This window comes from Tamandua tetradactyla, chromosome 15, assembly GCF_023851605.1.
Source record: "Tamandua tetradactyla isolate mTamTet1 chromosome 15, mTamTet1.pri, whole genome shotgun sequence".
Taxonomy (NCBI): domain Eukaryota; kingdom Metazoa; phylum Chordata; class Mammalia; order Pilosa; family Myrmecophagidae; genus Tamandua; species Tamandua tetradactyla.
This window is the reverse complement of record NC_135341.1, coordinates 50,005,687-50,027,004: the sequence shown is the minus strand read 5'-3', so window position 1 is coordinate 50,027,004 and position 21,318 is coordinate 50,005,687. Positions and strand designations below refer to the sequence as shown.

Sequence of the window (21,318 nt, the reverse complement as noted above, 5' to 3'; positions counted from 1 at the left end):
GAATCAAAACTGTGTGAGTTAGTTTAGAAGCCAACATTTGAGACTCTAAGGAAGCAAATATTTTATTTTTTTATTTTACAATTACTCAGGTTCAGATGGTCAGATGCAAAAAGTGCAGTTGAATCCTTTTAGATGGGGTTACTGCTTCCTGGTCACAGAACTGGTTATGAAAAGAAATAAAAATAACTGAAATTATCATGAAAAATGGCAACCTAATGCTCAGGTTTAATTAAAGGCTCAGCAAAGTTTCTCTTATTATCCCAGCTCTTTTAATGTTCTAGAAAGAAGATAGGCACAATTGAAATTAGCAGCCACAAGGTGAGAATAACACTAGGACAAGGCTGTGCCTTTTTAAGATCAAACATAGGCCATCTTTTCTTGTGTAGATGACAATTACGAGATTCTTTTATTTAATCTTTGCCCTAAATGCCATAATTGAGGACTGAAAATGAAGCAAAATATAGGAAGGTCTGTAAAAGATACATTCATAATATGTAACTTAAATTTTAATCAATAGTTACATTTTATTATGTTTAAAATATAATTTCCTCAAGTAGTATTAGAGAAGTATCTGCTTCCATATCAGGGGAAGCTGCTGACCCTCATTTTTCATGGAGAGTCATTGGACATTTCTTCTGAGATGGATAGAGAGAGTTGCTGACCTGACTTTTCCTCTCTAAATATAGGGTTTTTGCCCTGTAGCATAGATCCAGTGTTATTTTTACTCTGAGATGTCAGGGTGTTTGCTGTTTTGCCCTCACCACTCCTTAAGGCTGTCATATATTGGACACTTGCTTTATATTTTTAATTTTCAAAACAACTTTAAGAGATAGTTGTTATTTTACTTTATAAGTGAAGAAACTGAGGGCCAAAGCACTTATATAATATGCCAAGGCCACATGGCAGTTAGAAGGCAAGTTGGACTTTAAACCCATGGTTTCTGACCCAGGTCTCAACGCCAAGCTGCTTCCCCTGTGTGCTACTGAGACAGCGCTGATCACCATGCCATACCCCTCTCTAGGCAGGAAGTCCCTTGAAAGTAGAGGGTTTGTCTCACGTTTCCAGAACTTGGTGTATGTCCCTGGCACATAGCAGGGACTCTACACGTGGTTATTATAAAGAGAATGAAGGAAGGGCAGGAAAGAGCCCAGTTTGAACAGTGGCTTTAGAGTCTAGGATGAACCCTTTGTTTCTCCCTGTATACAAAACAGAGGCTCTTATCTGCTGCAGAGATTGGCAGAGATCTTTGAAATCACTCATTGCTTTCAGACAATGTGAGCATCATTGAAGGAAATCAGCCACATGGTAAATACAAATTGATTTTGATATGGTATTATCAGGAAACCCCAACTACTCATTGTTACAGCCATTAGGGTTTGAAGGTAAAGACAGGTTTGGGAAAATATATGGCAACCTGTTCAGAGCTTCTGCTGGCCAGAGAAGAGCTTTCAGCCTGCCAACAGGACTCAGAGAGCAGGAGGCATTCAGACTAAGTTCACAACTTTTCCTTTTGTTTCCATATTCTTTGTTGCATTCTTTAATCATCCATCTATGCATCCATCCATTCACTGTCAGCTTCTTTCTGCCTTCTCCTAGGAGGGAATGTGGTATAATGGTTAACAACAGAGGCTTTGGAAACACACAGTTCATATTTGATTTTGGGCTCATGGCTTAATCACTTTTAGTTTTAGTTTCTACATCCATCAGATGGAAGTAATAATAATACCTTCTTCATAGAGTTGTGAGATTACAGGAGATAATGGTACCCAGAACACGTGCAAAACTGTGATACCAAACAAACACAAGGTTCTCTTTCCAATGCGTATAACAGCCAATCTATGACTTTGGGGTTTCAAAGAGAAGAGGAGTTTATTGCTAAGCAAAAAGTAGGAAATCAGATTTGGGTAAATCAACCTATTTGCCAAAAAACTATCTCCCCAAGTCTGAGGAGTTCAGGGTTTTTATGGATTTAAAGGAGGGGGGATGGAGTTATTTATAATATCAAGTATAAACAGGGCTGAGACTAGGCCAGAATAACCATTACAGTAGTAAGTATAAACAAGGCTGAGACCAGGCTAGAATGATCATTACAAAAATATAAACAGGGCTGAGACTAGGCCAGAATAACCATTACAACAGTGAAGTATACACAGGCTGAGACCAGGCTAGAATGGCCATTCCAATAGTAAGTATAGCAGGGCTGAGACTAGGCCAGAATAACCCTTACAAAAATATAAACAGGGCTGAGGCTAGGCTAAAATAACCATTACAATAGAAAGTATAAGTAGGGCTGAAGCTAGGTGAGTTTCAGGTATTAACTTCTGGCTATTCTGCAATATAGAAAGAAAAAAAAATCTACGTAATGATTCAGTAATCATAATCATCTGTTAATTCCTAATTTCTCAATTACGAATGTTCATAGCAGTTGTATTCGTAATAGCTCAAACTAGACTCAGCGATTGGAGAATACAGATATGCTATCCTCATGCAATGGAACATTACTTACCAGTAAAAAGAATGAACTACAAATCAACCACTTAACAACATGGATGAATAGCAACGATGTTATGTTAAGTGATGTTCTAGAATAGGCAAGCCTAATAAATAGTGTTAGAAATCAGAAAGTGGCTGTGTGGGGTATTGGCTGAGAAGGGGCATGAGAGAACCTTCTGGGTTATTGTTATATTCACTTTGTTGATCTGGGCAGTGGTTGCATGGGTAGGTCCGTGTGTATATATTTATCAAGCACTGTACTTCAGATGCATGTATTTTTCTATATGAAAATTATATCTCAAAAAGAAAAAGATAGGGTGAGTGTGGGAAGATGGCAGAATAGGAAGCTTCAGGAATCAGTCCCTCACTAGAATAAGTATTAATCAGGCAGGAATTGTCTGAATCAGTTCTTTCAAAATTCCAGAGCCCAGTAGAACACTGTACAGCATCCAGGGAAGAGGTAGAAGAAGAGGTTGGTGAATTGGCAGTAAATACCCGTGAATTGTGCTCTCTGGTGTGGCGACTGTCACTTATCCTCCAGTCTTACAGCAGGAAGCAGTAATGTACTGGTTCAGCCTGCTGGGGCCAGAGTAAGACATAAAAATCCAGATCCCTGAGATTCGGGGGTATATCGTTTGAGCCCTGATCACTGCTCAGGGAGAACCCTGTACTTTGCATATGCCTGGAGGTGCCTTTGATAGGAGGGCTGAGCTCTGGAGGAGAGTACCAGCCAGTGCAAAGCCAACTAGCAAAGACTGGAAAGGCACTGAGTTTTTTCTTTGTTTTGATAGCTCCCTATACTCATTAACTGGGCACAAACTCAAGAAATAGATACCTCAGGGAATAAATCGTAGAGTTAACATTCAAAAGTATTTAAACATACAGTGTGCAACAAAAAGATTACAAGCAAAGAAGCAGGAAAAGATGACCCATTGAAGGATAAAAATCCAGAAAGAAGATGGACTATCGTGCTCAGTGGCAGAGTTCTCGCCTGCCATGCCGGAGATCTGGGTTTGGTTCCCAGGGCCTGCCCTTGCAAAATAAACACACAAAACTACGGTCTGTACTGGGAATCTCACTACTGGGTTTATACCCAAAATAATGAAAGCAGGGACTCAAATAGGTATTTGCATGCTGCTGTTCATAGTGGCATTATTCACAATTGCCATAAGCAACCTCAGTGTCCATCAACAGATGAATGCGTAAATAAAATGTGGTATATCCATATGATATAGTATTATTCAGCCATAAAAAGAAATGAAGTCCTGATACATGCGACAATATGCTTGAAACTTGAAGACATCTTGTTTAGTGAAATAAGCCAGACACAAAAGTACAAATATTGTATCATCTCACGGATTTGAATCATTAGAATAAGCAAACTCATAGAGTCAGAATGTAGAATATAGGTTACCAGGGACAGGGTGGGTTAGGAAATAGGGAGTTAACACTTGAATTGTACAGTTTCTATTTGAGATGCTGGAAAAGTTTTGGTAATGGGTGGTGGTGATGGTAGCACAACACTGTGAGCATAATTAACAGCACTGAAGTTATATATTTGAATGTGGTCAAAGGGGAAGTTTTAGATTTAATATATATATTTATTTAATATATTTAATTTATATATTTAATATTTAATATATTATATATAATTTAATAATTATATTAAATAGTATTTAATATTATATATATAATATTACTAGAATAAAAGTTAAAAAAAACCCACAGCATTGTACAAGACAAAGAAAAAAGAAAAAATATAAGATACAGAGTATTTAGCATAGTACCTGTCCCAAAAGAATACTCAGAAAGCACTCTTTCCTGTCCTGATGTCCTTGTGAACATGCCTTTTTCGTGTGGGCCATTTCAGTATGAGAAGACTGACAGATGTCATTTGTTCTCTGGTAATTTGTGTTCTGAGAATAACTGGAGTATAATTGTCCAGCTAGGAGACAAACTTAAAAACTTCCTCCTCTGATGGATCTTTTTCTTCTCTCCCTCTGTCTTTTGCCCATGGCCTCGGCTCCCACACATCTGAACAGGCTATGCAGTGACTGCTGGCCACTTCTCTCATCCATCTACCACCGATGTGGTAGGAGGCGCCCCACAGGACGATGGCATCGGAAAGGTGAGGAGAAGTCTCTGGAGTAGCATGGGGTCAGACAGCAGGGTGAAGCGTGCTGTCCTGTTGTACAGGATGGTCGGCTCGTTTGAGCATTCTCCTGGGTAGCTGGCCGGTAAGTGATGAAGTCATGAGGACGCCTCCAGACTGTCTTCTTCCCACCATTTGTGAGAATTTACCTTGGAAGCTTAAACAGAATGTGGATACTACTCCTTGCCCTCTCCAGTCTCTGCACATTTTTATCTGAGGTTTTCTACAGCTGACCGTGTGTCACACGTCAAAACATTTCATAAGACCGACCCCCAGCATCATGGTGCCCACCGAAGGAATGGCATAAACCAAAGGAATGGCATCCATGGCTGTCCAACTTCAAATCCCTCCCTGCCCCCAGTCCTTTCCCAAGTTTCACTTTGATTTAATGGAGCCAGGTCTAGTCCTAAGAATTTGGGGGATTTTTGTTATGACTAGATTTTCCTATTTTCCCCCCCGAATATTTTAGAAGGGACATTGAATTCCCAAGTCTCTTTTAACCCAGAAGCTGGACCAGGAATATGTGGGTCTGACTTTCCCTAAAGTATCCACCCAGAGTACAGAAAACACTCTATGAATCTAGGGGTATTTGAGTCCCTTTGGGAATCACGTAGCCTGAAGTGTAGAGATCTATGCTTTTTAGTTCTTTAGCTTCAGGGTTGAATCTTGAATCAATAGGAATGAAGGATATATTTCAAGGTAGAAAATATTTACTTTTTTCAGGGGTCAAATTGTTCAGCAAGTGTTTGAAAGCTTCTTGGGTTCATGGTTTCCAAAATAGGTGTGGTTCAGGAACAGTGGAGGGGATTCCTGCCTTATGATTGAAGGACACTGCTTTTGCAGGGTTGGCAAACTGAGTTATGCTGACTTCTTCATTATGGTTGGTCAGTGTAAGCAAACCTGCCTTGTGCCTGGTCTGCATTTTAAATAGGAGGATGCTGATAGATAAAGGTCATTACTTCCTTCCTAACTGGACTTTTTTTTCTTTCTTTTTTTTTTTTTTCTGTCCCATAGGTCTATATTTTCAGAGCTGACCGAAGATCAGGTACCTTAATAAAGATTTTTCAGGCATCAGGTAAAAAGGTGAGATTCTCAATACATGTGACTATTTTTTTTTATTTGAAAGATGTGATCTGGAATCAGTTCTTAATTTTTAGAAAATTCATTTAAAGTACTTTCGCACACACCATGTTTATATGGTAGTTTTGTCTGCATGTTGGTGCCTTTACCATCTCAACAGTGTGTGTAACCTGCAAAATCAAGGGATTTGTGCTCATTTTAAGGAAATATGTAGTGGGATGAATTGGCACATGGCTAAGTTCTTTTAAAATGGAGTTTTAAAAGGTTGTCCATAGTTCAGGTGCTGTGATCAAAATTACTGCATGCTGAATCTCTGTCTGCCTTTCTCTACCTCTCTGCCTCTGTGCTTGTGTCTCTCTCACTTAAGACATACACATCTATACCTCCAAGAGGACAGGTACAGATGAGTACCTAAGGCAAACCTATGAGATTTAAGTGACTACTTTCAAAGGAGACATGCTAAGAAATTGTCCTGTCTGTTCCTGTGTCACCAACCCAGTGCCTCCCCCTCTCCCCCACTCCCAAGCCCCCCAAACACAGAAAAATAGAACAAAAATCGCCTGATTCCTCTCAGAAGTTTGAAACAGAAATCTCTTAGGGAGGCTGCCCTGGGCAGGGCTTATCTGCCTGTGTTGTCCCCACCCTGTCCTTAATTCTCTCCATTTCCCGTAGGTTTCCGTTGTATTGCACCATAGTTGCTGCCTAAAACTGAGCCAGGTTAATTTTAGAGATTAGAGGTTCTTTTGGTGAATAAACCACATTTTTCTTGGCCTTATCAGTCATGCACACTTTTGTGGCTTAGATCAATAAGATTGTTTAGCTGAGATGTTCGGCTGTTCTAAGAGGAAACAAGTTTAGAAGGGGAGATGAGAGAGGTGATTTGGGGAGTTTTGGAGTCTAGTCTTGGTAGACACTTTCATGGGTCCTGGGAAGAAGCACAGAGCTCCTGGAACTTGGGAGGCAGACTCCAGGAGCTAGGGGAATGGCTGAAGGTCATATTACCTACCATTAGCCTGAGAAAAAGTTAAAAAATGATTGTTTCCTTCCTGGGCCATGTGCTCCCCACCCGAGTTCAGTTCCTGCTATGAGCCAGCTTGGGACCATTGCACATCGTTCCAGTGGTGACCTGTATTCTGAATTCCTAAACTCCTACTCAAAAATAAACCTTTTTGCAACTTTAATATAACCTCATTGTGTAGACTTAGTGTATAATTGTCATAATCTTTTTAATATAGAAATGTATTGTCAAACTCTGTTTTATAAAATTTTTCCTAGAGCCGCTCTGGGTTCCCCCTGAGAACTGTGCTGGCCTGTGTTATGGTGACATTTCAAAACTCCAAAGCAAGTGATGCTGGAAAATGACTGCATGCAATTCCTCAAAAAATGTTTTCCAAGCACCCTAAAAAGTTAGAAAAGAATGCGTTTTATGCCATTTGTGATAGCGTTCCAAAGAGCAAGTAGGATATGAAGGCTACTAAGCTAAACATTTTAGATCTTTCTCCAAAAGATAGAATTGGTGAATGTGCTAGAGTGGAAAAAAATAAGCAAACCCTTTCAAATGCACCTGGGCTTGAAAACATAAAATTAAAGGATTCTTGCCAAAGTGAATTGTGGCGCTTAAACAAATCTATGGCCCTATTTTCAGAATATGTTTACGTCAAGTCATAGTGTTACCTCCCAGTCTGCTTTGTCTTTTCCCACCTGGTCTCTACTCCCTGCTGCTTGTGCCCAGGGCAGGCCCAGATAATGCCTGTTATCCAGATGTTCAACCCCCCCCGCCCACCCCCCAGTTGATAACTTATGTGGTCACCCGCCTATGCTCAGGTCTTGGTTGGGTGTTTCTGGGGGTGACACGTAAGGAGATGGGGTGAAAGGGATCAGCTAAATATTTGAGAACCCGCTTGTTTGAACTTGCTAAGGACTTTATCCCATCAAGTTCCAGGACAGAGACTAGGGCTCGGGACCATGCTTGCGTGAATGTCCTTATTGTGTCAATTTGTGTCTAGGAGTCCCTGAGGAAGGGACAGAGGGTCTAGATATTTTACCTCCCATCTCCATTGTGGAACTGGTTCTTTTTTTTTTTTTTTTGAGGGCACTTCTTGCCTCCACTTCTGCGCCATTCCTTAGTTTCCCCTTCATTCAAGGCCTTTTCATCTTCACTGTCTTCTGCCAGTATCTCCAGCTAGCTTTACCTCTGTCCTCATCTTTTTTTATTTTGAAATTGGCCCTTATATCTCTGTATGTGTATTTTAATTCTGCTTTTCACCAGAAGAAATGAGAAATTCTTGTCTCTCTGACTTCTCCATTATCTCATGGGAAAGGACATGACCCCAGGCTTTCAAAGGATGCCTCTGTGTCTGGAGCCACATGCACACAGGAGGGGTTCTAACTCAGCAAACCAGCAACCCAGTTCTGCTTTTCTTTGGCTAGAATTTGGCCAACTAGCTTTGCATCCTCACTTCTTCATCAGAACAAAACAAACCAGTTCTAATCTGTATCAATGACATCCTTCATTTGGTACACAGAAGAAATCCCCAATATTATGCAATTCAGATGTTAATTCACACACATGTACCCACACTTCCAGGCTGATGGGAGAATACTGACCAAGAGATGCCCACCCCAAAGCATGTCATTGCCATACTGAATGTTCGTTGACTTAACTGAGTTAATTTTGCACGTCAGAACTTAGATTGGAAGCTTCAAGTACAGAAACTTCTGATAAAGCACCTAATGAAGCCCATTGTAATGAAATAAATTGTTCCCCAGGGACTCACTCAGGGGGAGCAGTGGGTGGTGCGTCCTTTGGGGCCCTGCTGTGACTTACGCGTGTCCTTTACCAAAAGCACAGATGGGGGCATTGACGAGGCCACTGAATCAGTGACTGGCAACTTGGTTTCTATCCTCTCCATGCCCCGTAGCCATTCGTTTTAAGGCTTCCCCATGCCCTACCCTCTGAGATTAGGTGTTGGTGTTGGTGGGGAGTGTTGAGTGGAGGTGGCCGTGGCATGTGACTGGGGAAGGATTTTTGAGTGGCTACTTCAGAGTCCTCCTGTCCCAGGGTTAGCGACAGGAAATGGACTTAGAGTGTCCTCCAACCCTCTCAAATTCCCTTAGGAGTTGTCAGCTGCCAACAAATCAACAGACTGCAACAGTAAAAGAAGATGCTTGTCCATGTAAATTAAACCTGAGCCCTTTTATTTGAAAATATTTATTTTAAAGGACTACCTTCAAAAAACAAAACTGGCAGCCTCTGGAAGAAATTGCAGCCTATTACATTTTTGTCTGGCCTACGTAATTGTTTGGTGAAGAAAAGAATTGTTTCTTTTTTGAGGGTTAAACAAATATTTTTTATTTAGTTATTTTTTTTAACTGTAGTGCAATTTTATTGATATATATTATATATTCAAATACTGACCTTGTTTTTTAAATGGGAATAAGTTGCCAGTATTAAAAAAGTAGGCAGTTCAAATACCATTCTAGATATTTGGCTTCTCTTGAAAACTGGGAAGGTCGATCCTCTCTGGGTCACCCTCTTCGTGGCAGCAGGCAGCTGGAATGGAGTAGGAGCTTCTCTTTCAGTTGAGCTCCATTTTGCCATAGTTTCCACCATTCCCTATTACTTCTGAAGCTAAGTTTCATTTGTGCACTTGCACTGCTGCACTATTATTTAATGTTATATATATATAATATTATATATATATGAATTCAGTATATTTCAATATAGTCATATACTTGATACATCACCTACTGGGATTCCATTAATATTTGGGTTTGAGATCCCTGATTTAAAAAATAGGTGCTAGATTTAGCCATGATTTAAAGATAAGCTAATATAAACTGGCTCTGTTCCCTTATCAGTAAAACCAACTGATGAGCCACTTTAGTTCGTATCTTCCTAACCAGTCATTAGGTAGTCACAGGACTGGGAGAAGGTAACCTGTTCCCCCATGTAACATTTATTTTCATGTCTGCCTTGTATTGTGAAATTTCAGATTCCCCCTTGCTATACCAGGTGCATGATGAATGGTTGTAACCTGTATTTGCAATCTCAGCTCATGTTTTTAAAAACAACACCTCATCCTCCAGGAATTGGTCTGTCTGTCTCCCCTTTGGTGGGGCTCCAGGGAAGGGGGCTCTGAGCCAAAGTTAGCTTTGGTCTCACGTAGCCTAGGGCTCTGCACACGGATGGGGAAGTGGGGCACATTTCATTGCCTTAGCCTCCCAGCCCGTGGGGCTGCGTAGCCACCACAGCCTCTGAGAGACTTGGGAGCTAAAGTTTCTAAAGCCCACGGGCTGGAGGAAAGCGAGGGCCTCCTTGCATGAGGGCAGACACTGAATGCTTTGTTACCACTCGGCTTGGTTGCAGATGGGCTCTTACTTCGGCTCCTCCTTATGCGCAGTTGACCTGAACGCTGATGGCCTCTCTGACCTGCTGGTGGGGGCCCCCATGTTTTCTGAGATCAGGGACGAGGGGCAGGTCATCGTCTACATCAACAGAGGAAATGTGAGTACAGAGCTGGGCGAAGTGGACACGGCAGGTGGGAGGGGGGGCATTTGTCCAGCTAGGTTTTGTACACCAAGCACCCTTTGTGCCGCACATGGGGCCATCATTACCCAGAGGGAAGAAAATGTGATTCCCGCCTTCAAGAAGCTCACTGTTCTGTTCATTGAACGTTTACACAAGGTTATAACTATATGCATACAGGGGACAGGAGAAATCCTAATGATGGCCAGTTGAGGAACTGTTCCTCCTGCGTTATACAAGTGGTTCCAGTGTAATGTGCACATGGTAGGGGAGGTCCCTGTTTTTCGGGTGAAAAACAGATTAAATAACTTGCTACCAATCACAAGGTAGTAAGTGGAGGAGGCTGGGATTTGAACCCAGCAGACTCGCTCCAGAGCTCGCACTCTTTGTCTTTCGGTTATGCTGCCTCTCTAGGAGTATATACATCTTCCCCAGTGAATAGAGAAATCTTCTTAGAGAACATGATGGCTGGGGCAATCATGAAGAATAGGTAGGAGTTAGGCAGACAGGCAGGGGGAGAACTGTAAGCACCTGTAAACACACTGCACTGTTATTTATTTTTCTTTATACCTGCTGTGTCACCTGTCTGGCTACCATAGGTATTTCCAGATGGGCTAGAACTCCTAGCTGGGAGCTGGGCCAGTGCTGTGGAGGTTAGAGGCAGCGGTGCCACTTAGTTGAACATGGTGCAGAAGGGGGCTGGGTGGGGATCGATGCAGGGGCCAAGGGCTGTCTCGGAGTGTTCCTTACTCTGTAGGCAGCAAAAAAGATGCCTCTGCACCTCTGTAATGGAATGGAGGATGGGTGAAGGTGGGGGTGGGCAAAGAACAGCCCCCACCAATGGATGCAGGGAAACCACTGAGAAAACACAATCTTTTCATGATCTACATGTAAGAGTGTTTGCCAGGAAGGAAATGGTTAAGATGAATAAATTCTGGTACCATCAAGCTTTTAATTAATGTGAGAAAATGATTATGAGATAATCAATGGACAAGCAGGAAAACTGCATTTGCAAAACCTACTTTTAAAAAATATGTTGAGGGCGGGCCATGGTGGCTCAGCAGGCAGAGTTCTCACCTGCCATGCTGGAGACCTGGGTTTTATTCCTGGTGCCTGCCCATGCAAACAAACAAACAAAAAACAAAAAAATAATAGAGCTATTTGGGTGGTGGGACTTGTACGGATTTTTAGTTTTCTCTTCATCTAAATTGTGAAAGTGTAATAGTTTCATAGTCAGGAAGGACATCAGTAAGTGGGAGACCAAGATGCCAGTGGTCTCGACTGGGAGGGAAAGCCAGGGTTGAACTACACGTGGGTGGGTCCATACCAGAAAGAAAGAGCAGTCATTAAAGAAGGGCCAGTGAATGTTAGATCCTTGTGTTTTCTTTGATGTTTGCAAGCCCTTTGAGAAGGTGGATTTAAAACCTGGAGGGAAGATGCTTCTTGGCACCTGTTGCAGGGATTCTTGGCATCTGCATCCCCACTGACATTCCAGCTGGAGGGGCAGTGAGGGGTCTGGGAGAAATGAGGGGATCATTATGCAAATGAGAACACAGGCACTGGGGGTTCCTGGCCAGCCTAAAGCCTCTAGCCGGCCATTGTATTTGCAGGATTCTGTGAGACATTTGCATGGACGTTGGCTTGTCTGAGGCAGTAAGGTGACAAGCTAAGCCTGGCAGTGTGTCTAAATCATCCCCCCTTTCTCGGCGCATTGTACCCGCACATCCCCCCCGTTCCATTTCTTAATGCTGTGTGGTTACCTTCAGTACCAGGGTATTTTTATTTCTGTTGAACCTTACCCTGTTTTATTGACGTTACAAGGCAGTGTAAAGAAATGGAGAAAATGATGGTTTTGGAGCTACGTAAACTTGAGTTTGAATTTGATTCTGCCACCTACTAGCCTGAATGACATCGTTTGATATTGGCAGCTCAATTTTCCTCATCTGCAAAATGGGGAGAACCATAGGTCTTCCTTAAAGAGTGTGATTTCAATGAGGAGCTGGACACACAGGGCCTGGTGCACATAGGACATCAGCTACAGGTGGTTTCTCTACTTCCCATCACCATACCAATAGGAAGAAATCAATCCATTTTTGTTTGTGGCATGGGTTTCATTGACTCCAGAAATCATCACATCCTTATTGTTTCCAACTTGCAAGTTGTTTGTACTTTATAGTGAAAAAGAAGATTTAGTCATGATGAAAGCCAGACATTCCTGAATGGCCTGTGGGCATATGGTGGGTCCACAGAGCCCCTACACTGGGCAGATTTAAATGTTCTTATACCTTAAAGCATTGGATTGCTTTTTTTTAAAATTTAAATTTTTATTCTAGTAACATATGTACAATGTAGCTGCTTTTTTTCATGCTTTGATACTCACATGAGAATGATTTGGGGGTAGAGTGAGAGATCATTGGATAGCTTTTACTGCCACCGTGCGACAGGGTCCTCTCTCCTGCTGTGCATTGGTGTTTCCTCTGGAAATTCAAACCTGAGCCACAAAAGTGAGAGTCACCGATAACCTACGACCCCTCCCACTCTCCCACCAGCTAAGGACTACTTGGTATTTTGATTTTCTGAACCATGATTCAATCTATCAAGATTATTACTACATGCACCTTGCAAAAATGCCTTATCAACTTATACCAAGACGCCCAGGAGAGAAAAAAATAGAAAAATACATAGTCTTTTAAAATGACTTTTGGGGGAAAATGTTTTGAATAAGGAGAGCTGAGAGGATCCCATGGGGACAGGTCAACTGACAGGTTAGTTTCTTTGTTCATAGAATATATTAGAACAAGGGGAGGTGTGGTCTTTGACCAACGTGACATTCTCCTTCTCGTTCAAGCACACCCAGCTCTTGGGGACCTGCATGCTGCATAGGTAAAAGGGACTCATTTTGCCACCAGGAGAGAAAAGTTTGGGTCTCTGTGATTCTGTCCAGGTGTTTCCTGTCCATGGGTGTGCTCTAGGAGGGTGTGTCTGAACTCTGGATTTTTATTGTTCTTTTGGTTTGTCCTATTTGTTTTTGTTTTGTTTTCCATTTTTCCTCCATCCCGTTTCCCAGGGAGCCCTCGAGGAGCAGCAGGCCCTGATGGGGGATGGCGCCTACAACGCCCACTTTGGGGAGAGCATAGCCAGCCTTGGCGACCTGGACGACGATGGGTTCCCAGGTCTGTGAGTTCCCTCCTGCTGTGTGAAAGCACCTCCGGGGCCAGGGAACTGCCCCTGCTTCAGAGGAGCAGCCTGACCTCTAACTTGGAGCTTCTCTAAGGGTGTGCTTCCCAATTTATACGCCTGCCCTCTTCAAAGCCCCACCCAACCCGCTCTGAGGAGAGAGAGGACAACATCTAGAGAAGACGTTCTCCTTCCAGACACTTAGGGCTGAGCTCTGAGCCCACTGGAGTTTTGTTTTTTGTGTAGTTGCTTCTCATCAGCTGACCACTCTTTACTATGTAATAGGGGTAGAAGTGAACCTTGGGGCTTCTTAAGGCAGAGAAGCTTGAGCCAGCTTCCTTCCTCTACAAACTCTTCTCATTTCTGAGCCCCTGATGTTCTCCCACCATGTTGGTGAAGTGAGTGAGGAGAGAATCAGACATTTTCTCTCTAATAATGATAGCCCCTGGGTTGACTTTTGAACACATGTGCATGCACCCAGTGTCTCACTCTGTTTGGATGCTGGTATCATTTGCAACCCCTTTGCCTCTCATTTTGCCCTGTGATACCTCTTCCCCCCACTATATATGCAGCATGCAGATGTCAGGACTGTGGGAGCTTTTTCCCCATGGGGTTCGGCTCAGGTGGAAGCTGGCTGGAAGGCAGCTCTGGGCCTCAAGTTAGATCAAGCCTCCTTTGTTCCCCTCAAACCACGGGCCAGAGATGGCCTCAATTCAGAGAGAGAGAGAGAGAGAGAGAAGACTCCATCTCCAGCCTGTGTGAATACCATGCCCTTCACTCTCGACCTCGCATGACCTCTTAAAAAACAAAGGAAAAAATAAGTAAGGAACATTTAAGCATTGTTCCAAGAGTTGTCAGTTTGTGAGAGTAACGTTTATTTTTTTGGCAAAGAGCTTGACTTTCTTTAAGATTCCTTTATGCAGAACACAGGTGACTTTCTCAGATCTGCTGTAACTGCTGTCTGTGGGGCTTCCCTCTTTCAGGAGTGAGGGTGGGTGGTCTCTATTTACATTTCACTTATTGGGTGGAGTCATTGGTTTTTCCTATGAGGATGAGGTCGAAACTTCTCTGGTACTAAATTCTTCTCAGCGTCTGTAATTTTCTGTCGGCTAATTTTCTTTCCGCAAAGAGATTGCATGCTTAATTTAATGATTAAAAGTCAGCAACCAAGAGATTTCTAGCGTCCAGGGACTCAAGCACAGAAGCAGGAGTTACGGGAACTGCCCTTATATTATTTCATATTCTCACCCATGGCTGTTCTTCTCCCCTCAGATGTGGCGATCGGTGCACCCAAGGAAGATGACTTCGCTGGGGCTGTGTACATCTATCACAGCGATGCCGGTGCTGGCGGGATGGTCCCGCAGTACTCAATGGTAATTGCTGTGAGGGCGACATGGGGGCTGTTTGTTCACAGGCTGTGCGGCACACATGTACAGAACCTCTGCGCTCTGCTGGTGCCTAAAGGTTCAAAGGAAAAAAAAACGCAACATGGTTCTGGCCTCCAGCCTTTCACCCTTTGGAGACCAGACATAAACAATAAATATTGTCTATTAAGCACAAAAACATCTCCAGTGGAATCCCGGGTCTGCTCACATTCAAGGAAGTGAAGTCTTGCATTTTGCCCACAAAAGGCAATTATCCGAATTCTTAGACCCTGGAGTCAGAGCTATTTATTTAAGAAGAGACTTTTTTTTTTTCTTTTTATTTACTCCTTTGTCAAACTTCTGTGCTAAGCCAAAGGAGTATGATTTAAAATATCATCTGGAGAGACAGTGACCCAGGGTGGAGGAGCCTGAGACTTATCACGGGGCTGTTGTCACAATTGGCATCGAAACGATCTGCTCGTGAAAGCGCTGGCCTTCAGACCCATGCTTGGGAACATGGAAGTGGTTGAGTTCTGGTTTTTGCCATATCAGCTTGATGGCCAATCTTGCTGACACTGTCAGGGCCAGCCCATGGGAAAGAAGGAAGTCACGCTCTCGGCGGAAGCAGCGCCAGGGTGTTTGTGGGTGTCTCTGCAGAGCGGTGCAGGATGATGTGCTTTCCCAGTGGGTCCGTGACAGAAAGGGATGGAGCACAAACTGAGAAATTTTCAATCAGCAAATGCTTATTTACTGAGCACTTATTCTGTGCTGACCACTTCCTACCCCTGTTTATATTTCCTATCCCAAGGAAGCTTGCTTCAACACAAATTTCTTATCTTGACTGTTATCAAGGAAACCAAACTTTGAGCAGAGCCTGGTTTGCAACTGAAAAATGACATAGAACAGTATCAAAACCTGCTTTACATCAAAGTCTCTGGAGTAATTAAAAGACTAAGTTTTAAAGTTAGTTTTAGGAGGCAGTATGTACAGTTAGGTAAAACGTATGCATTCATAAATTAGCTGTATTAGCTAATTAGAGATAAGATAGATATTAACTGTAAGTCCACTAATTAAAGGCTGAGGGCTGGTTTGTTGCCGGTGGAGCCTCTGCGTCATCTGTGCTGGTGCCTCCTGCTTGGCTCATTGACTAGACTACTAGGACTCAGGTTGCTGCTGGTGAGAGAAGGAGCTCTTCCTTGAGTACTTACACTGCCCTTTCCATGTTTCCATGTTTATTCCTCACCGCAGCCATGCGAGATGGGCACATGTGTGCTCTCCCTTCTGTCTGTGAGGCTTCCATGACACAAGGCTTTTATTTAACCTGCCCACAGTCACCAGCTAGTAAGTGGCAGGATGGGCATTGAAACTGACATTCTGACTCCAAGCCTCTTATCATAGCCACCGTCCTCAACTCCACATTGATAAAAGGAACATGCGAGAAAGCCCCGTGGAAAAACTTAGAGGGGGACATGGAACTTCAGTTTGTCATGAGGCATAATCCTGGGGGTGTACAAAAAGATAAATCTACATGCACCATCCTTTTTTCATTAGAAATCAGTAGTGATGGGAGCAATCAGTTCTTGGGTAAATCAGCCAAAATTTGGCAGAGAAGGAGAGCTGTGGCACAGTTTGGGAGCCACATTTTCTGTCACAGAGGCTGTCCTGGTTTGGGTCAGGGACACTCCTGGTGTGACAAGTTGAAAGTCACCCAAGCCCCGTCCTCGGGCAGGTGACCCAGCAGTGGCCAGGGCGGGTCTCCACGCATCCTCCTGGAAGCTTGTTCCTAGACCTCGGAAGCTCACCACACAGAGAGGCGACCTGCGAGTGGACCCGACCTGCGAGTGGACCCTGGCTTCCCTGTCACCACACAGAGAGGCGACCTGCGAGTGGACCCTGGCTTCCCTGTCACCACACAGAGAGGCGACCTGCGAGTGGACCCTGGCTTCCCTGTCACCACACAGAGAGGCGACCTGCGAGTGGACCCTGGCTTCCCTCCCGCATGGGCCACCAGTGTTTAGTTTTGTAGCTGGGTGGAATCCCTGCAGGGGACTGAAGTATGCATTTTGTGGTTCGCACGGAGTATCTTTACTAGGAAGCAGGATCAGCTGCTGGAATCGTCCTGCCTTGCTCAGCATGCATGCGGGCTCTTTAGCTTTGAGAAAGAGAAGTGGTTTTGTGCTGTTAAAAAAAAAAAAGAAAACCAACCCAAACCAAAACACACACACACACAAAACACTGAAACCGTTATGATTATCTCCTTTTCAAGCTGTTTGTACATATATGATATGGCCAGTGATTTAAAAGGGGGGGGGGGATCCCCAAACTTCTAAAGATGGACTCTTCAGAGCCCAGGTCCTGGGACAGAGCGGGTATTGTGTGGGTGAGCTAGAGGAAGAAATCAGAAACAACTCCGGGCAACAGAATTGCTTTTCTTTGGCCCAGAGTGGTATTATTTCTGCTGGATAAATACTGAGATCAGGGCCTAAACTCTTTAACTCATTCCTCTTTCTTGAGTTCACCATGAAAAGTGTTGATGTTAAGATCCTTCTGTGCCTTTCCCAATTTGAAATCCCCCTGGGCGTGTAGCGTCGGCCCCTGTGATCTTTCTCTCGCTCTAATGGACACTGCCTAGAAACCTGGTCAAGTGGAGGGTTTCCAAGGCTCCTGGTTTTCATTTAGGGTTATTAGCACCGAGCAGACTTATCTTCCTGGCTTTATAGCATAATGGCCTGCAGATGTCTGTGGGATAACTTAAGCCTGCATTGCCACCCCCAAGTGGACCACCCCCTCACTCTTCCCTCTTGTCCCAGACTCAGCAGATCTTGGAAATGCAAACCCAGGGAAGCTGCGGCTGGCATTCTTGGACTTCAGAATTGAGACGGTTCGCTTTTAAGAAGTGTGCGGGCACACATGCCTGTTTGCTCTGACCAAGCCATGTGGGATGTGGGGCGCTGCCTGTTTACAACATTTTTTTCAGGGTTTCCTCCAGTGTTCTGATTTGCATGTTTCCTCATGGATGGTTTAACTGAAGATGGCAGAGGGCCCTCTCAGATCATTTCTAGGAGGATTATTTGCCATTATCAGCTGCTGGGGGGCTGGGAGATGAGTCTCTGGCCTCTCTGTCTGTCGATCCTATGCAAAACCCCTCTTCACACTCGTGACTTCCCTGCAGGATGACTCACTGAGGAAAAGGGTAAGGAAGGAAAGTCTAGGGTTAGTCCCTAAATATCTGTAAATCCTAGATTTTGTGGCCTGACATGAAAACAAAGCGTTTTTCTAGTCACCCACAAAGAGGGCATTGAGAGATCACCCTTCCCATCTATGGAAGACTGTGAAGATAAAGGGAAGAAAGAACAGGTCAGATCCCAGAACATGGGACTTTTCTGGTTCAGGAAGCAGAGTATCTTTGTAGGGAACTGTCTCACACAGATGTCAATGCACAGCTTCCGGGTGACCAAGGCTGAGTGTACAGTAAATCTTCAACAGTGCAGCATGTGTCAACCTTTATGTGGGTACTAAGTAAGCACAGATGCTGGTTGTCCTATGGCAGTACAGCTGGGAACTGCGACTTGGTGGAGGGCTGCATTTCAGGAGGAGGGCTGTTTGGCTGGTTTTATTTCCTACAGTTTATAGAAGTTTGTGGAAGGGTCAGGAGTTCTAGTTTGAATAGGTGAAACTGTTTGGTCCTGTCTGCAAAGCCCAGGCTTGATTGAAAGGCAGTTTCCACATGGACTCTTCTCTAGCTAGATGTGTTCATTGCCCGTCCATCTAGAGAAGGACTTTTTGATAGGAGCCTTTTAGGGGAGGTGTGTTGAATATGTAGTCAATGTTTGGATAGAGAGATATGAGGTAAATTAGCTCTTAGAAGTTTAGCCAGCCATACCCGCATAAAAACAAAACAGAACCTCTGTTTAGAAACGGAAGGTAAGCTTTACCCATTTGAACTTCTGCACATCAAAACATTATCTCAGTAGTCTCCATGGGTCTTTTTTTTGCACTGAATTTAGAAAATTTTTAAGTGATGACATTCAGTAAAGGCAGGTAATAATAAAGGAATATATAAAGACCCCCTTATCAAATTAGGACTGAATTTTTTTTTCTTCTAACAACTTCAAGACTGAGTGTCCTGGGGAAGCTGGGATAAAACAGTCACAGGCTCTTCTTTGCGACAGTGTTCTCTTCTGGTGACTCAGTATCTCTGTTATCTGTTTCAGAAACTGTCTGGGCGGAAGATAAATCCAGTTCTACGGATGTTTGGTCAGTCCATATCAGGAGGGATTGATATGGATGGAAATGGCTATCCTGGTAAGCTGTTTTTCTTTAAAGGGGAACATGAGATGAACTAAGATAAATGTATGAGGGAAAATAATTTCCAGGCTTTTTAGCAGTCGTTAACGTACATCTGGGGATTATGAAATATTTTGCACAGTAGCATGTGGGTGTTTGGCCTGGTGTTCAATTTTAAGGGAAAAGTTGTGTTGTAGTTTATCTTTGGGTTTTTAAAAAAATATATTTTTATTGAGATATCTGCATACACCATACAGCCCATCCAAAGTATACAACCAATGACTCACAATATCATCACGTATTTGTGCGTTCGTCACTATGATCGTTTTTAGAGCATTTGTATCCCTCCAGGAAAAGAAATAAAATAGAAAAGAAAAATCCCATACATCTCATATCCCATACCTGTCCCTCCTATTGACCACTAGTATTGCAGTCTACCCAGTTTTTTTTTTTACCCTTTGTGCTCCCATTATTTATTTATTTGTCCTTATTTTTTTTACTCATCTGTTTATACCCTGGATAAAGGAGCATCAGCCACAAAGTTTTTGTAATCCCACGGTCACATTGTAAAAGTTATATAGTTATACAGATGTCTTCTAGAATCAAGGCTACTGGAACACAGTTCAACAGTTTCAGATACTTCCCACTAGCCACTCCAATACACCATAAACTAAAAAGGGATATCTATATATTGCATCAGAATAACCTCTCAACTCTGTTTGAAATCTCTCAGCCACTGAAACTTTATTTTGTCTTACTTATCTTCCCCCTTTGATCAAGAAGGCCTTCTCAATCCCATGATGCTGGTTCCCAGCTCATCCCTGGGAGTCAGGTTTTTGTTGCCAGGGAGATTTACACCCCTGGGAGTTATGTCAGGGAGGAAGATAGTGAGTTCACCAGCCTTGTTGGCTTAGAGAGGCCACATCTGAACAACAAAAGAGGTTCTCTGGGGGTGACTCTTAGGCATAATCATAAGTAGGCTTAGCATCTCCTTTGCAGAAATAAATTTCAGAGGGGCGAGCCCCAAGATCAAGGGCTCAGCCTATTAAATTGATTGTCCCCCGTGCCTGTGAGAACGTCAAGAATTCCCCCAAATGGAGAAGTTCGATATTTCTTCCTTTCTTCTAATTCCTTCTTGGGGGGGTTGCAAATACTTTTTTATTCTCTGCCCAGATTACTCTGGTATATATTGGGGATCCCACTGACCTGTATAAACCAATAAGATCTCATGCCCTGTTCAAGATTCCATGTAATTATGGTGCTAGAATAAACTGGCCATACAAATTAGATTAGGTAAAGCACTACCAAAAATATAAATTTTTCACCAAATAAAGATCTCTTCCTTTGGTGTCACACAGAAGTTGAAGTTTTAAATATAGACCATATCATCCTTTGCCCTGTATTCTGATTTACTTTAGTCCTACACAGATCAACTTAGAGTCATATCTCTAGTTGGAGTTTGATTACTTGTTCAGTTTTTTTTACAGTTGCTGTTTGGCGAACTGCTGACTTTCATAGCTTCAGGGCTCTAACCTTGAATTTCAGGTGTCACACAAATACCCAAAGTTCCAGAAAACAACCAAGTTATGCACAAAGAGCTCAGCATTTCAGAATTTAGAAATAACAGTTATCTGGAATAGATGTGACTGCTGTAAGAGTTTACAATCTAGGACCCTTTTTACAATAGGCCCAACCTGATAACCTATGCTCTTAACTTCAAGTCTCCAAATTTGTATATTATAGTTAGTCCATATGAGTGAGGCATAATAGTATTTGTCTTTTTGCTTCTGACATTTCATTCAACATACTGTCCTCACAGTTCATTCACCTAGTTGCATGCCTTACAACTTCATTCCTTCTTGTGGCCCTCAGTAGTCTGTTGTATGTGTACACCACAGTTCCCTCTTCCATTCCTCAGTCAGTGTACCCTAGGCCACCTCCATCCATTTCGAATCAGGAACATTGCTGCCGCAGTGGATATGCAGATATCCGTTTATCTTTGGGTTTTTTAAATGATCTAATGTGAAGGATTTAAGCATCAGGAGGGTAGAATTTCTGTGACAGGAGTCCTTTCTGATGAAAACAAAACAAAACAAAGCAAAACAGCCCTGTCCACAATTTAAAAGATAAATAGTGAAACCTCTATTAATAAAATGCAGGAAATTTTGAATATATTTTCCTTGTTAATTAACAATATTCAGAGGCTTCTCACTCTTAGAATGCAGGGATAAGGAGTA

General features: G+C 43.0%; 1 protein-coding gene across 1 annotated transcript in view; it reads left to right on the top strand.

The window, feature by feature from the left end:
* The window catches only part of ITGA9 (integrin subunit alpha 9), a 447,613-nt gene that overhangs the window by 62,970 nt on the left and 363,325 nt on the right, over positions 1-21,318 (top strand). Inside the window, exons 7-12 of the mRNA XM_077129816.1 lie at positions 4,536-4,621; positions 5,660-5,728; positions 10,095-10,232; positions 13,321-13,426; positions 14,703-14,803; positions 19,009-19,099. Coding sequence (XP_076985931.1) covers positions 4,536-4,621; positions 5,660-5,728; positions 10,095-10,232; positions 13,321-13,426; positions 14,703-14,803; positions 19,009-19,099 — 591 coding nt within the window. The remainder of the gene's footprint in view (positions 1-4,535; positions 4,622-5,659; positions 5,729-10,094; positions 10,233-13,320; positions 13,427-14,702; positions 14,804-19,008; positions 19,100-21,318) is intronic.